Source organism: Mauremys mutica, chromosome 2 (genome assembly GCF_020497125.1).
Source record: "Mauremys mutica isolate MM-2020 ecotype Southern chromosome 2, ASM2049712v1, whole genome shotgun sequence".
NCBI classification, from domain to species: domain Eukaryota; kingdom Metazoa; phylum Chordata; order Testudines; family Geoemydidae; genus Mauremys; species Mauremys mutica.
This window is the reverse complement of record NC_059073.1, coordinates 293,102,765-293,120,191: the sequence shown is the minus strand read 5'-3', so window position 1 is coordinate 293,120,191 and position 17,427 is coordinate 293,102,765. Positions and strand designations below refer to the sequence as shown.

Below are 17,427 nucleotides of genomic sequence, written 5' to 3'. Positions count from 1 at the left end.
GCTACAGAAATAGGCTTCAGGGTACTCAGCATGTGTTCAACATTTCTCTTAAGACCAATGTTGAGAACTTTGGCTGTGACAGTGCCATCTATTTTTTCATGATTGTGTTCACAAACTGTCATCAGATTAGGCCAGTTCTTGATATAATGCTCAAAACAGTCCACTACTGAGTTCCATCTCACTTCTTGTGGGAGAGTTAGCTTGGTTCTTCCCACTTTTTTCAGAGCCGCTGCTGCAAAGTGGTTGTTACGGAAGTATTTTGCAGTTTCAACAACATTAGCCTTTATTTCTGGAACACTGAAACCTTTGGCTAGGAGGTGCATCAAATGAGCACTGCACCCATATGTTGTTAGCTTAGGACTCTCTTCTAAATTTATTCACATCTTGGATACATTTGCAGCATTGTCTGTGACCAAGCTGCGTACTAGACATTTGAATTTTTTTTTTCAGTTTTTGTTATAGCTTTTACTGCTGCTACTTATAAGTATTTTTCAGTGTGTACGTTTCCTGATGTATCAATTGTTTCTGTAAGGAAGACATTCCCTTCTGTTGTCACACAAGCACATACAATAGGATCATTGTGGACATTGCTCCACCCATCAAGACTCAGTGTAACAATTTTACCCTCTAGACCTTTTGCACACTGCTCACTTTCTCTTTCATACACTTTATCGAGCAATTTGCCTGCGACATCTGCTCTGTTGGGTGGACTGTATCCTGGTCTTAATGACTGCACCATGTTAATAAAGTGTGGGTTCTCAATCATACAAAAAGGAGAGTTTGTTGCATAAACAAACCGGGCAGTTTTTTCATCAATTACCTCTTTTTGTAATCCGCTGGTTCTTATCACAAACTTATCTATGTTTTTTTCTGGATGATGGAGGGTTTTTTTCTTTTTGCTACAGGTGATATACTGTGGCTTTGGGACATACATGATGTGACTGAAACACTATCATTGGCAGATAACTCTGAAATTATAGAAAATGATGGTGATCTTGAAGGTGGATAGTCTTCAGAATCTTGTATGTTGAGGATGGATTCTCCTAAACAAAATAAGTCAATACAGTTATTTAATTATTATTACCATACTGCTCACTTAGTATTATTCATTGCATTCACTGACACTCAGTACTACTTTAAAGGTGAAATTGTAAAAGGAAGATCTGCTTATTTCAGCTATTTATTTTTTATCACAACTGCATCTAAAATGATAGTACCGTAGAGTAACAACTATATTTTTTGCTCAAACATGAGAATTCAAGAATAGTCCAGAAGGAAGACAGGCAGTCATTAAGAAAGAAGTATGAAATAAAAAAGTTTACCAACCTGAAGATCCTGCATTTTCAAACATGTTCCTTTCATCATCTTCAACGCAGCTTCTTCCTGAGAAGGAACACATCTCATTATGTTGTTTCATTTGGGCAACCAGGCCTTGCATTTCTTTGCTGCACTGTTTGCATTTTGCACGCATGCCTGTCTTACCCACAGGTAGAGCAACTTCATTAAAATATTCCAAAACTGGGTCTCTTTTACGGCCTGCTGCCATTATAGGTTTTCCCTTCTAGTGAGAGAATGGTATGGTAGATCTCAAATCAATGGAGGCTACACTCAGAAACACCTCAAGACGTGTGGAATATGCTGCTGAAAGAGTTTCACTTTTGTTTCTACTGCCTGTGCCTCCGTTCTCACCTTTATCTCCAGATTTCTTTTCCTTGTCCAGATCTATTCCACCCCAAACAATCTTCTATTCATTGAACATTTTGAAACTTTGCACATTTAGAGAGAGGAAAGGGATTGACTCTGTGTACACAAATTTGCAGAGGGACAGTAGGGTTGAGGTCTGTTATTTCTCATTTCTATATTTTATGTATTTATTTATTTTAAAACCATTTTTGCTGTTAACAAGCATGTTATCTCTAGAAAGACAAATCCACAGTTTGAGAATTGCAAAACTAAGCATTTCTGATGGTATCTTCTAGACTGAGCACTGAGTCCCATTGGGTAGATAGAAAGATTAACCTAAATAATATATACAGAAGCCCCTGGAATCCCATAAGATTGGGTCCCTAATCCATGAACTATTAGAACTCATTTACAAAACTTTTCTTAAACATTACTTAAATATATTGTCTCATACTATAGAATTAGAATTTATAATCCTTATTCCATGATGAGATATCTTTGAGCTATAATGTGTCTTAATTAAAACTATCTTTAGATAAAATGCTTTTTGAGGAAAATACTTATCAAAAAATCCGATTTAAATAAATAAATAAAATAGGAATTTTTTAATTTAATGAATGTTTATCCACCCTGCTGCTAGTCAAATGCATTACAGAAGTTAAGTATATTACATCAAAACTTACCTTTAATCAGCCAAACTTGTAATCTTATTTTTAAAAAAAATCAGGTTAGTTTGACAGGATCTATTTCTCATAAATCCATTGATTGGCATTAATTACATCACCTTCCTTTAATTCTTTAAGAATCGAGTCCCATGTCAGCGGCTCCATTATCTATCACAGGATCAGTGTCAGGCTGACAGGCCTATAGTTACCCAGGTCATCTTGTTTCTTTCTTAAATATTGGCACAACACTGACTTTCTTCCTATCTTCCAGAACTTCCCTAGTGTTCCAAGACTTATTGAAAATCAACTTTAATGGTCCAGCGACTCCACAGCCAGCTCTTTTAGAACTCTTGGATGTAAGTTTACTGGACCTGTGGATTAAAAATGTCTAAATTTAGTACCTACTATTTAACATCCTCCTGAAATATTTAATGGTATGGAGAGTGTTATCATATTATATGACTATATCATCTGGTTTTCCCCCAAATACAGAACAGAAATTTACTGAAAATTTCTGCCTTTTCTGTATTATTGATAATTCTACCATTTCCACTTCGTAGTGGACTAATACCATTCCTATCTAGTAATGGACCAATATGTGTTCCTAGTATACTTAAACACCTTATTGTACCTATGTAACTCTCCTGGCCATAGATTTTTCCTTGACCCCCTTTGCTTCCCTTACCTATTTTCTACAATTCCTAGCTTCTCATTTGTATTTATTACATTCAGCTTCCTCTTTCTTCCCTTTCTTTTTTATGCCTACCTTCACTTCCCCTCTAAACCAGGTCAGTTTTTTAACTGGTATGGCCTGCTTGCTCAGTTGTGGGATTGTAGCTTTTTGAGCAACTAGTGAAGTGTTTTTCTGATTAAATTCTTCCTGCGAGCAGATTTGGCTCATACTTGTTTATGAAATTAGCTGTTTTAAAACACCAGATATATGTGTCACTGGTCTGATCTTTATTCTGTTTTCACATTATAAATATCAAGTCATGATCACTTGTACCGAAGGTACCATTAATTTTAGTTTTGTGATCAGTTTCTCTTTATCTGTCAAGATAAGGTCTCGTACAGCATTCTCTTACTTTTTGAGTTAAGAAATTGTCATCTATAATTAGAAATACCAAGGCTGTTTTAATACTGGCAGCATGAGACCTCCAGCATATGTCATTCAAAGTGAAGTCTCCAATGACCACACAGCTTTTTTTTTATACATATTAAAGAGGTGCGTAAGGAACCAGTCACCCTGTTCCTTAGTGTGATTTGGTGGTCTGTAGCAAACACCAACTAATACCCGATCTTATGCTTTATCTGTTAGAACATCAATTCATAAGAATTCAAAATCATTCATAGAAAGGAGTTTCCTCCTGAATATAACTGGCAAGGATGGGGTCAACAGAAGCTGTCTCAATGCAAGCTCTGGCTGCTCTTTCCAAGAGCAGCATTTTAAGTTGAACTACAAGGACTCACTGGGTGAAATTCTATAGGGTGTGTAATTCAGAAGGCCAGATTAGACTATTATAATGATCCCTTGTGTCTTTAATCTATGGAATAGTTTTATTCTCATTTTACAGATAGATATGTGAGGCAGAGAAGTGAAGCAGCCTACCTAATGTCAAACAGCAAATCTCTGGTAGATTCAGGAATAAAACAAGTATTTTGTCCTAGTCACAAGACCATCCTTTCTCTCTCCTGGATAATCAGGGAACATCAAGTATCAGGGAGTAGCCATGTTAGTCTGTATCCACAAAAACAACGAGGAGTCCGGTGGCATCTTAAAGACTAACAGATTACATTCTGTTAGTCTCTAAAGTGCCACCGGACTCCTAGTTGGTTTTTCCAGGGAACATCTTGAGCAGGGAGCCGTGTGTGTGAGGTGCCATCTTATGTCCCTGAATACTCTCATAATAAACTTCTTTGATATTTTTATTCACATTTGATTTTTCTGCCATCAGAAGTTTGAGCCAGCAAATCTGCTAATTTGCAAATACATTTGATTTTTCACTTAACTGAGTGGCGAGTAAAATGCAATGTCAATGAATCAGTTGTAGTTTTACATTGTTAGTTTTCTCTGCTACACTGATAGCCTGTTTTTATCTCTGGGTTTATCCAGTGGAACAAAATGTATTATGGATTCATCACCAGACTGGTAGTCAGGAACTGCTGCACTTTAACCCCAGCTTTACCATCTTTCACTGTAGCATTGGAAAAAATTATTAAATCTTTCTCCATTTTTCTATCTGTAAAATGGGAATAGTTGTACTTGCCTGTTTCAGAAGTTTAGTGGGAATTGAATTGTGCTTTGCTCCGCACATTCATGTGCCAATCCTTTTCAACATATATATGGAGCCATTAGGTGAACTGGTTAGAAAGTGTGGGCTCAAGTGCGGGAGAGACAGCTCTATCTATCCTTTACCGCATCTGACCACACCACTACTACCAACAGCTAACTTAACGAGTGTTTATTCAGGACAGTGGTTGATTTTAATACAGAATGTCTTTAATATTGGTTTCTCTGCTTTGAAAAAGATCAAAAGCCATCACAATTTTTTGTTTTAAGTCTTTATCAGCAGCACTGATAGTATTTGAGGAACTATAACAATTCCTATGTAGATTAATTGCATACTAGAGGGCAGCCATCTCATTGTTTGTAATATCTGACCACAATATTTGTATTGTATATTTCTTGGCAATTGAGTGAATGTAAATTTAAAAAAAAAAGTCTAGAAAACTCCCTACCAGATTGTTTTGTAGCCAGTATGAAAACATCTTTCAGATCAAGAGTGAGTTCCATCAGATGACTGTTCAGTGGCCTTTGTAAAATGAGTTTGTGGTCTTGGGCCAAAACACCACCCCACTTGATACTACTGAGTCCCTTCTTTGGCAGTCTCTAAAGAGAGGCCAAAGGCTATGGAGGGTGAATTGCCCTTTTGCCTTTAAAGAGGCCCCATTCAAGTCACTGGTGGTAGAGTAGTGAGGGGAAGCTTGCACTTCTGCTGCTTGCATTGTACTTGATCTTCTTCAAGAGGTGTCCCTGTGGATGCTCTACTTTGAGATGCACATGCACACTTGAGCCCTTGATTAGAGATTTTCTATTAAAAGTGTCTGTTTGGCCCACGTGTGCTCTATGCAACCTCATGCTGTGCTCCAAGGGCATATAGGGCTGCACAGGCGAACCTGTCAGTTCCTTTTGTCACCTCGACCTGAGGTGGAGCTCTAGCGTGTTTGCCTTGTGCGTGCGTGCGTCAGCGTGTTTTGTAGTTGTTGTTTAGTTAGTTTAGCATTTCTAGTTAGTTGTTGTTGTATAGTTGTGAGAGGTTTCAGTTTTTCCTAACCTCCCCTCCCCTCTGGGGAGCTTATTTGACATGGAAAGGCATGCCTGGCTTGCCAGGTTTCAAATCATGCCTCTCTTGTCAGGATGCTGTCCCAGTTAGCGATGGCCATTCTAAGTGTATCTATTGCTTGGGAGAGTTCCATATCTCCCAAAAGTGTAGCTTGGAAGAATTGGGAGACAAAACTGAAGCTGCTACTCATAGAGCACTCTCTTCAACCAGGTTCCGATTCAGGTCAGAAGACAGACACTCACCCTCTCCCTGTATATCAGTCTCCACACAGTGCCCCTTTGACTTTGGCTAAGGTCTCACTTACGAAGTTAAAGGAGCCAACTCCCAAGAAGTCCCAATCTGCTGCAAGGTCTGCGATTTCTGAGACCTTGATGTCTCAACTCGGTACCGTGGAGGGGAAAGAGACTTTCTCTGGTATTGGCAGAGTAGGGATATTCTAGAGCACTTCAGAGAAATGTGGCATCAGCAAGGCCCTGGTACCATCTGCCTTCAGATAAGTACAGTTTATTTCAGACTTACCAATGATGCCTTCCCACTTGGCTCCATCGGTACGGACAGATTTGAAGCATACACCTTCATCCCCAGTGCCTTCAAGCTCCAAACTATTGATACCGCCCAAGTCAACTGCTGAGTCGGTACCAACCCACTTGGTACCACAGGAATTCTGTTACACCAGGGACTTGTCAGTGTTAGAGAAGCTGGAGTGCTCCCTGTTTTTGGGTACCAGATGACTCTTGGTACTTAGACCCCAGTCTCCAGATTACCAGTGCTTCCCAGTACTGCAGGATTCTACACCCTTAATCAGTATCCTACTTACCATTATAGGAATCCATACTTTGATGAAGACCCCTGCCCACATCACATATGGAGGGCTCTGTCCTAGGTTCTACCTTCTCTCCTGTATGGGCCTCTACAGTGGCCATACTGGGATCCTTAGGTGGCATATTGGCAGCAATTTGCCAAACCACTGATTCCACTGCACCAGGAAATTAGGGTCACTGTCTCCTCCACCAAACCTCCAACGTGAGGAGACCTTTGAGGAAGTAGAAGGCTAGGGTGGACAAAGAGGCTACCCCTTAAACTCCTATTTCATCTTCATCTGCAGACAAGGCAGTCATTCCACCATTGAAGATCAATGATTTTTGTCAATTCCAGGACCTTGTGAAGAGGGTGGCGGACATTCCCTAGATACTGCTTGAGACTGACATCACACACTCTTGGACATTTTGCAGTCAGTAACACCCACTCAGTTTGCGCTACCCATTAATGAAGCACTTCTGGATCCAGCAAAGACTGTGTGGCAAACTTCCGCCACCATACCACCAACTAGTAAATGGGCAGATAAGAAATATTATGGAGCCCCTCCCCCACTCCTCCCAGGGACTCAGATTTTTTCATTTTCCCACCCCTCACCAAATTCTCTGGTGGTGGATACCGTAAATGAGTGGGATAGATAGTATTACTGCTTGCCTACTCCTTATGACAAGGTCAGAAAAGGTTAGACCTTTTTGGATGGAAAGCCTATTCATCTGCAACCCTCCAGTTTTGAATCACAAACTATCAGGCAATCATGGCCAAGTATGACTACACAAATTGCAACAAGTTCACATCCTTTATTGAACATCTTCCCAAGGAGCATAGAGAACACATCCAGGCCATCATTAAGGACGGTCAGTTATTAGCCAAAACCTCTCTCCAAGCGTCCCTAGATGCTGCTGCTAGATTCATCTCCAGAGCACATGTCATGCGCAGGGTGTCACGGCTGCAGTTTTTGGGATTCCCAAGGGAGGTTCAGAATACTGTTGAGGACCTCCAGTTTGATGGTCAGATGCTCTTCTCAGGAACCATGGACAAGTTAGTAATAGTAATAATTGGAGATATACCAATCTCCTAGAACTGGAAGGGACCTCGAAAGGTCATCGAGTCCAGCCCCCTGCCTACACTAGCAGGGCCAATTTTTTTTTGCCCCAGATCCCTAAGTGGCCCCCTCAAGGATTGAACTCACAACCCTGGGTTTAACAGGCCAATGCTCAAACCACTGAGCTATCCCTCCCCCCCATGGTCCTGCACATGCTGAAGGATTCCAGGGCCACATTGAGGTGTCTGGGTATATACACTCCTACAAACAAGAGGAGATTTAGCAAGTCTCAGACTGTCCAGAGATTACACCTGGCTCAGTTCTCTGGTTTTCACAGAACCACTGAACGCATGGTCAACTTGTGGAATGCCTTACCTGAGGAGGTTGTGATGGCTGGGACTATAACAGTGTTTAAAAGAGAACTGGATAAATTCATGGAGGTTAAGTCCATTAATGGCTATTAGCCAGGATGGGGTAAGGAATGGTGTCCCTAGACTCTATCAGAGGGTGGAGATGGATGGCAGGAGAGAGATCACTTGATCATTACCTGTTAGGTTCACTCCCTCTGGGGCACCTGGCATTATCCACTGTCGGTAGACAGGATACTGGGCTAGATGGACCTTTGGTCTGGCCCGGTACGGCCGTTCTTATGTTCTTAACCTTCTAGGGGGAAAAAAGGGGTGGGGATTCCAGACAAAAAGAGCTTCCCACCATCCTTCAGCTAGTTACCCAGTCATCATCAAAACAGCAATTTTGATGGGTTGATTGAAGGCTCAAATCCTCCCTTGCCTGTAGTTTGCAAGCTGCAACCTTATGTTCACTTCTTCGTTTTGGGAGACCACCTTTCCCATTGCCAACAGGCCTGGTGACCTATTACAACAGACAAGTGGATCATGGAGGTTATATTATTGGACTACATCATCCTCTTCATGTCTCTCGCCACCACCTTCCCCATCTCTCTTCAGGGTCCCCTGACTAGCCCCTGACCCCTGTCTCAAGACTATACTTAGTCAAGAAGGACACTCCCTCTTTTATTTAGGAGCAATAGAACCAGTCCCATCCCCTTAGAAAGGGAAAGGGTTTTACTCAAAGTATTTTCTCGTGCCAAAGAAGGATGGAGAGGGGAGACCAATTGTAGATCTAAGACAACTGAACAAATTTGTAAAGTCTCAAAAGTTCCTGATAAGTGGAGCAGGTCACCATAGGTTCAAACAGAGGTTCTAGCAGGTATCTAAGTACCACATTGACATCCCAAGTCAGAGAAGAATACTTAACCAGGGGTAAAGATTCTCCAGACCCGTAATAAATATCGAAGACATATGGTGTGCAAAAATAGAAAACCCCTTAGTGGGGAATGAAAAGCTAATATCATGGTGAGGTGAACCTAATAGATATAACTGATCCAATTTTTTTAAGTCTAGTAGATAATCTGTGATGACTGATAGTGGGGAAGTTTCAGGCACAAAGTGGTGATGTTCTTGGAACCTCTTCCATTTCTGAAGGTAAGTAATTCGAGTTGACTCCCTTCTACTGTTGACAGCGCCTGTGTCGGTTTCTCTCCAGGTGAAGAAGAACTCTGGATTGGTGGAAAGATCAATGCAATATCTGCACAGGTGTCCATTTCTCCTCTCAGCTCCAACAATAACTGTGACTATGAATGCATTGCTGTGAGGGTGGGGAGCATACTTCAATACACTCACAACTCAGGGCAGATGGTCACCGTAGGAAACCAATCTCTATATTAATGTGTTGGAACTGAGGGCAGTCAGGAATGCCTGTCTTCAGTTCCTACCCCTATCAAGAGCAAATCAATCAGAATCATGATGGACAACATGGCTTGCATGTTCTATATCAATAAACAGGGATGCGCAAGATCGCCTTCCCTGTGCACAAAAGCTATAAAGTTATGGAACTAGTGTATAGCCCATCAGATTTAGATCTCAGCCATTTACCTTCCTGGAGTCTAGTATATCACAGCCAGTATGCTCAGCAGATGCTTCTCCCAGGACTAAGAATGGGAGTTGATCTCTCAGATCCTTCATGGGATATTCCAGAGGTTGGGACTTCCACAAGTGGACCTGTTCACCACATCCAGCGCAGGAAGTGCCCTTTATTCTGCTCAAGAAGTAGTCTTGTTCACCTTTCTTTGGGAGACACCTTTCTCCTTTCTTGGAAAAAGGGTCTGTTCTATGCATTCCCTCCAACACAACTAATTCCAAGAGTGATGAACAAGATAAGGCAGGACAAAACCAGAGTTATCCTCATAATGCTGACCTGGCCGAGGTAAGCTTAGTAACCTTACCTGCTTCACCTGTGTGTCCAACTGGCACTCCCAACTTCTGACTCTCCCTCATCTCCTCTCCTCTCCCAGGATACATGTTGTGTGCTTCATCCCAACCTAGGGGTCATTCATTCTCCAAGCATAGCTCCTAGATGGTTCACAGGATTAGACTCCACCAGCTTGACAGGAGTACAGTAAGTAATACTAACTACACAATAGAAAGGAGTCAATTCAAATTACTTACCTCCAGAAATGGAAGAGGTTTCAACCACTGGTGTCATGGTCAATGCCTTGTGCCTGTCTCTCCATTTGAACCTATGATGACTTGCTCCTTGCTTCACTTTTCTATTAAGACACCCTTTCTAGTAGCTATCACGTCAGCCTGCAGGTCTGGAGAAATTGGAGCCTTGATGTCAGGACCCCCTCTTCCCCCAATTTACAGGGTTTTTTCCCAAGGACAAGGTCTTTCTATAACTGCATCCAAAGTTCTTACCTAATGTTCTGTCAGATTTCCAACTTAACCAGTCTATCTGCCAATACTATTTCCTAAACCACATAAATCTCAGCAGTAGACTTCCCTTCATACATTAAATGTACATCGGACTTTTATCTAGATAGGACAAAGTAATTTCAGAAATCACCTAGACATTCTGTCTCCGTTGCAGAAAGATCAAAGGAGTCCACAGTCTCTTCACAGAATCTCTTCACAGAGACTGTTGAGATGCATCTCTGGGTGTATTACTGTTTGTTATGATACAGCTGGTGCTTTGCTCCCCAAAAGATTATAGCATACAATACAAGATCAGAAGCAGCTACCACAGTGTTAGTCAAAAACATTCCAGCATCTGAGATATGCAGAGCTGCTACATGGGCTTCAGTGCATATCTTTTCTGAACATGATGCTTGGTCCACACTCTCAGATCTGATGCAGTACTTGGATCTGCTGTACTGTCTTCAGTCTTGGACTTGATTCTTAAGTTCCCTCCTCCCTGTGAGGATACAGCTCCAGAGTCACCTGAAATGGAGCACCCATAGGGACACTAATTGAAGAAGTAGTAAAGGTTACTCACCTTGTGCAGTAACCGTGTTTTTTTCGAGATGTGTTTCCCTATGGGTGGACTTGCCCTTCTTCCCCCTTGCTTTGGACTGTTCTTGTTGGACATAGAGAAGGAACTGAGGGCAATTTGCCTGTGCAGCCCTGCATACCTTAAGAGTGTGGCATGAGCTTGTATGGTGCACATGCGCAAGCTGAACAGACACTGCTAATGGAAAGAGGCACATGCACACCTGAAGTGGAGCATCCATAGGGGGACACATCTTGAAGAACTACAGTTGCTGCGCAAGGTGAGTGACTTTATTTTTCACTAGCACTAAATTCACATAAAATGTAGGTGCATGCACACATCAAGCTTTAGGTCTGAAAGCTTAATGTCAGAGTCCAAGGTCCTTTTACAGTGTTTCAGAATCATTTCCAGTAAGTATATAATTGTGCCTCTAGACTACCAGATATCCTGGATTGATGCTAGCATTTGGCTAAAGTTTTGGAACAGTTGGTATGAAACAAAGTTTTTGCTACACCAAAGCTGCTCGTATTCCAAGTGAAGCTGGCAAGCAATTAAAGTGGTTTCCAATTTATAGATCAGAGGACTAGAAATTGTATTTGACAACTTTTTGTAACTTGTAAGAATGCAATTTAAAATCACTGATGTGGGATGATTTGAAGAATCTTTCTTTGATCCTTGAATCAAAGTGGATGGAAAGAAACTGTAAATAATTGATTGCATTGGGACTGCCTAACTATGTTCAGCATTATTTTAAATTGCAAAATGCTACTTAGTTTGATTACTTTTTTTCTCCCCATCCCTCTTCAAAGTTCATTCTTTCATCAAGCTATCCTGAGTTTGAGATTTTATTTTTCTCTTGCAGAGGTCTCGTCTTACGCAGTCTTTAGGAAACCCTATGTGTCAAAGTCCCTCCTGTACCCCCATCAATGGGTCTCCAGGACCCCCAAAAGCCTGCACGTCACCCCACCAAGTCAACGGAAAAATTTACTGGTTAGTTCTTCTTTTCTTATAGGTTGACCAATCTCCTATTTGGGATTATTCTGAGTAATTTTTATAATTAAGACATTTGTGATAGTGGCTGAGAATGTGATCATAGGTGAACCTTCTCTCTTTGAATACAATTCATGATGTAAGGAACCAAAATAAATACACGTGCCTGATGGGGGAGAAATATTTTTGAAGATAGATATTAGGTTATATATTGCAATCTACATTTCGTATCTAAAAATAGCATATAATGTTGCATATTTTGCAGAGTATTTGGTGCAAAGTGTTACATATAGCTTTATCTTCTTTTAATGGATGGATGGCCAGTGCTGCCCACAAATCCAAATGCATCTAATCTTTAAAGGTAACCTACAAAGGTTCTCCCCCCCCCCCAATTGGATTTGTGACCTTTTTCCCATTTTATCATGTATAAAGAGAGCCTGAAAGACACTTTTTCTGCTTGTATTTCAATATCAGAAATCAATCCTGTCTTCCCTAGTGATACTGAATGACCTCTTGGGCCTCAGGCTGTTGAGAGCTCTCATACCGTAATGAAAGTAGTGGGGAAAGGGTATTGAATGTTTAACACACTCTTCCAAACAAGTGCTCGTTAGATATGGGAGTTAAAAAACCAAAACAAAACTTAAGTAGCCTACAGGAATCTTCTCTCAGCTGCCCAAGTGTGTCTTTTTGTGATATCATTAATGTAATTAGTTCTCCAGTCACCTTATTCTTTGGTGAAGGCCAAGTTACTCTGTCCCCCAAAGTCCATGGACTGGGAGTGAAAAGTTCACAGGCAAGAGGCAAACGTTATGGTCTGTACAACTCAGAATGAGCCTCTTTATTAGCAAAATTTTAAATGTCATTTTAAAGACAGATTTTTTTAAAAAAGTAAATGCATCTATGAAACCTTCTGTCTGTTGTCCGCTAACATCACTCAGTGTATACCTCCATGACCAGTCTCTTCTCTTCTCCCTTGTCTTCCCTGCTTATGCACCTGCCATCTGCATGCACATTTTATGAATGTTTCCTACCTGCTGCTCCACTTTGAGAGTCATTCCTATCCACCTACCCTCTTATACATACCACTTGATCATTTCCCTCCCCTTTTTTCCCTTTCCCCCACCTCTGGGGATTTCTTCACTTACTCTTCACCTCCAGCTCTCTGGAGAGTGGGCCGTTTAGAAGCAGCTGCTTTCATTCATTTGATCCTGTGGGGTCAAGCCAGTGGTGGCAGCAGAGAAGAGCAGGAAGCCTGGAATTAAGTCTCCTTTGGCTCAGGGTGGAGGGACTGGCAAAGATAAGGCTAGGTAGGCAGTAGAGGGAGAAAAGAGGCCTGCTCCTGTGGGTTCAGAGACAGGGTAGGGAAGACGGGAAAGGAGCCTCCTTTCAGTGTGGCCTGTAAGGCACTCTGACCAGTGCTGGTGGAGAGAGGAAGGTCTCAGCTGCCTGGTCCCAATTAGGTGCAAGCTACCTTCCCAGCTCTCTGCCAGCTCTCTTTGACCTACAGCAGGCAGGCAGCTATGGGTAATAGGAAAGGGTTTAGGGGCTGGATCTGGGTGGCAGGCCATGTGTTTGACACCTGTGCCATAGTCTTCCAGTATTGACAAGACCTGAATTTCTAATGTGAAAATTTTTGGTTTTGTTTTTAAATAAACTGAACCATTTTTCAGGCCTTTCATCCTTTATAAAGAAGCCCAAAATGGTAAAAGACTAATATTTTTCCTTTGCTGGTTGCCTGACTATGGAGGTTCATCCTGTGAAATCTATTTGTCTCAGCGTGCAGTGCTCCACCTTGATTCAAGTAGCCTCTGCTAAAATACAAATAGTTCTTACTGTAACCTCTTTTGGGGTTGCAGTTAGCACCATTTTATGCTAATTGGGTACACCATTCAGTTTCTGGCAAGTTGCTAATTAAATCCTCATTTGGGGAAAGTTTGAATGCCTGTTACTGTTACTATGAGGATTGCACATTTCTTGGATTTATATTTTAGTTGTTGCTCTGAGTGAGGTGAGATGCATTCCATTTTCAGGTTTAGCTGCTTACAATACAGGTTGCCAGTTTTCCGTTGATGCTTAGTTTTACTAAACAGAATTATTTGTTCTATTGATTGCTAATTTTATTCAAAAGTGCCTTAAGCTTGCAGGTGTTGCTGATGCAGTTGGATATATCAGACCATATTTTTTTGAATATGCATACCTTTAATGTAGGGTTTGCTGCACAGATGCGAGGAAAACTTCCACATTTGAAAGAGCAACTAACTGCTTTACACTGTATAGGGCTTTATTGCTGAGCACCTCTCTAGTGGTGTCTAACTTGCATAGTGGTGGTTGGAACAGAAATGAGATGAAGATAATTCTTTACAATTGTGAGAACCTTTTTATTCCAATTCTCAAAGCATTTTACAGTTACTAGTTGTCCCAGAAGCTGTGTGAGGTAAATAAAGTATTACAGAGATCACTTCATGTGCCACTGAAACATGACAGCTGCATAACAACATACAGCAATGCTACAGTGTAGGGTAGGAAGTAAAAACCAGTACAGAAAGTAAGGCAAATTCAAGAAGCAGCAGTGCATCTCGCAGCCATCTCTGCTTTTCACCTGCCGATCCAAGGACAGATGGTGTTTTCCCATGACATGACAGTCAGATTCTTGAGAGGACTTGAGAGACTCTTCCCGCAGGTATGGGCTCCTGTCCCACAGTGGGATCTTAACTTGATCCTCTCTAGGCTCACTGTTAGCCTTGGTGTTGCACCTGGGCTGCTACCATGGTGAAAACTTTTGTGAATACCCTGGGTTGTGTAGCAAGCCCAAAGGGGAGTGCACATGTCCATTCCACAACCTGCCCTCCTTCTCCACTGTCAGGTTCCGGCAAGAGGGAACTGAGGGTGGGGGGAGTGGCGGTGCCCCTTATACCATGCCATACGGGACGGGCACCACTCCAGAGGGCACCAGAGCCGGTTCCCTACAGATACTGGTGAGGGAAAAACTTTGAGCACTGGTGCATGTGGCAAGCGCACACACTTAATATGGAATGGACATGAGCAACACATCTCGAAGAACACCAGCTTTGGAAAAGATAATTTGTCTTAATCCCCTCTTCTGACAGCCACTTGGAGGTGGTGATTTCAGGTTCATCTCCCCAAATAGTGAGCCTTACTGACCTCATATCTCAAGTCTATCAGAACTTTGGAGAGAGTCTTTGGCCAGCTAACAGCACGCTGGGATGAGGATTTCTTGGGACAAAATCACTGTTAGAGACTTTGCAGAAATGAGAGCAGGTCACATGAAACGAGGGGTTCAGATGCCAACCAGGTGCATAAAACTAGTAGGTGACTTCTGGTGCTGAGTATGTAGAAGGGCAGGAAAATACAGGCCCCAAGGAATTGTGGGAAGGCATTGCAGGACTATCAGAGCCAGAGTTTTGAAACCCAGTTTTCAGCCTGCCAAATGGGTGTGTTAAAGTGAAACCCAGTCTCTAACTTATACCCCCAACTGGTTATGCAAGCCTGGATTCAAATCACACACAAGCCCACATGAAAGATTTGTGTGTGGACAGTAGGGGAGGTTTGGGCTAAAACCCAGGTAATAGCCCAGACTACCCTGTCAGAGAGATGCACACTATCTACTGAATCTCCAGCACCTCTTTCTGCAATACTTAGCTGTTCCTTTCATACAAGTACTGACTGGGCCTGACCCTACTTAGCTGAGATCAGTACAAGATGGTATGATTACAGGCTTCAAGATGTCTGCATTCTGTAGTGCAGGGGTCTCAAACTCAAATGACCCCGAGGGCCGCATGAGGACTAGTGCATTGGCCCGAGGGCCGCATCACTGACACGCCCCCTTGCTGCCCCTGGCCCCACCCCCAATCCACCCCTTCCATGAGGCCCCGCCCCTGCCCTGTCTCTTCTCCACCTCCTCCCCTAAGCGCGCGGCTCCCCGCTCCTCCCCCCTCCCTCCTGGAAAGTGCTAAGCACCACCAACAGCTTTTTCAATGCACTCTTCCAATCCTTGAAATATGTCACGTCCCGTTGTGATACCCTTCAGTGGCATTAAGTCTAGCAATTCTTCAGTTATATTCAAATTGCAGTCCACACCTCTAATGAACACTGCACACTGTGCGGTATCTGATACATCTGTACTCTCATCAAGAGCAATTGAAAATACTTCAAAGTCTTTTGCCATTTGAATCAATTGTTTTTGCACATTATCAGCTAAATCCGTTATCCTGCAGGCAACTGTATTTGCAGACAAGCTTATGCCTTCAAAAACTTTCTTCCTATCAGGACATAAAATTTCACTGGCCTTCATAAGACATTCTTTTATGAATAAGCCTTGTGTAAAAGGTCGTGATGATTTAGCTATCATTTTGCTTATCACAAAACTTGCTCTTACTGAATCTTCGCTAGACTTGTTAATCCCTGAAAATAAATTTCTTTGCTTGGCAAATGCTGCTTTAAGTTGCTCAACTTTTTCCTCTCGGATTTTTCCGGTGAATGCATCATATTTTTCACGGTGCATCGTGTCATAGTGCCGACGCACGTTATACTCCTTGGGAACAGCAATCGTTTGCTGACAAATAAGGCATTGAATTTTATCTTTTACCTCTGTGAAAAAATATAAATTCTCCCATTTGTCTTGGAAAACTCTCTTTTCTTCCATGAGTGTTCTTTTTTTTGACGAAGTCATTTCCAAGCAGTTTTAATAAATATATACTCAGTAATGCACCTCACTCAAAGGACAAAACACGCACTTAGATTTACTGCCTAAGGCTCTGGGAGGGAGTTTGGGTGGGGGAGGGGGTCTGGAGTGCAGGCTCTGTGCTCGGTGCAGGCTCCAGACTGCGGCAGGGGGTGGGGGTGCAGGCTTTGGGACGGAGTTTGGGGATAGGAGAGGGTGCAGGAGTGAGGGCTGTGGGGCTGAGGGTGAGGGGTTTGAGGCATTGGAGAGGCTCGGGGCATTGGAGAGTCTCAGGACTAGGGGAAGGGCAGCCTGCCCTGGCCCTAGTGCAGGGGGGTGCTAGGACCCTGCGGCAGCAGGTGATGCCGGAAGCCGGCATAGCGGAGGAGGAGTGGAGTCAGGAGGAGGAGTGGAGTCAGCGTGAGCTCCCGGGCAGGCTACCAGCGGTGAGGGGGCAGCAAGTGGGGGCTGGTAGACACTGGGGGGAGGCGCGTGGGGGCGGCAGGTGGGGCCAGGGGAGAGACCCGGCCCCAAACATTGGGGAGCAGCGCGCGGGGAGCTTAGGCACAGAAAATAACTCGGGGAGGGGGGTGGGGGTGAGGGGAGTTTGGCGGCGACAGGAAGTAACTGGGGGAGCTCCGCGGGCCGCAGGGAAGAGCTCCGAGGGCCGCATGCGGGCCGCATGTTTGAGACCCCTGCTGTAGTGTGAGCACATATTTCACACGCTTGTTAGAGAATGGCTATTTCATTCAATGAATCACTGATAGTTGCTTATGCAGCTTGTGAGTTGGGCCTACAGTTGTACTCTCCAATAATGGCAGCAGCATAGCACATAAGGAGCTTTAAATAGAGGTGTTTAAG

The 17,427-nt window shown here is 42.8% G+C and overlaps 1 protein-coding gene across 10 annotated transcripts in view; it reads left to right on the top strand.

Moving 5' to 3' along the window:
* The window catches only part of LOC123363114 (KAT8 regulatory NSL complex subunit 1-like), a 160,879-nt gene that overhangs the window by 74,460 nt on the left and 68,992 nt on the right, over positions 1-17,427 (top strand). For all 10 annotated transcript variants that reach the window (XM_045003909.1, XM_045003911.1, XM_045003908.1 and 7 more), the window contains one exon: positions 11,758-11,885. In XM_045003909.1, coding sequence (XP_044859844.1) covers positions 11,758-11,885 — 128 coding nt within the window. The remainder of the gene's footprint in view (positions 1-11,757; positions 11,886-17,427) is intronic.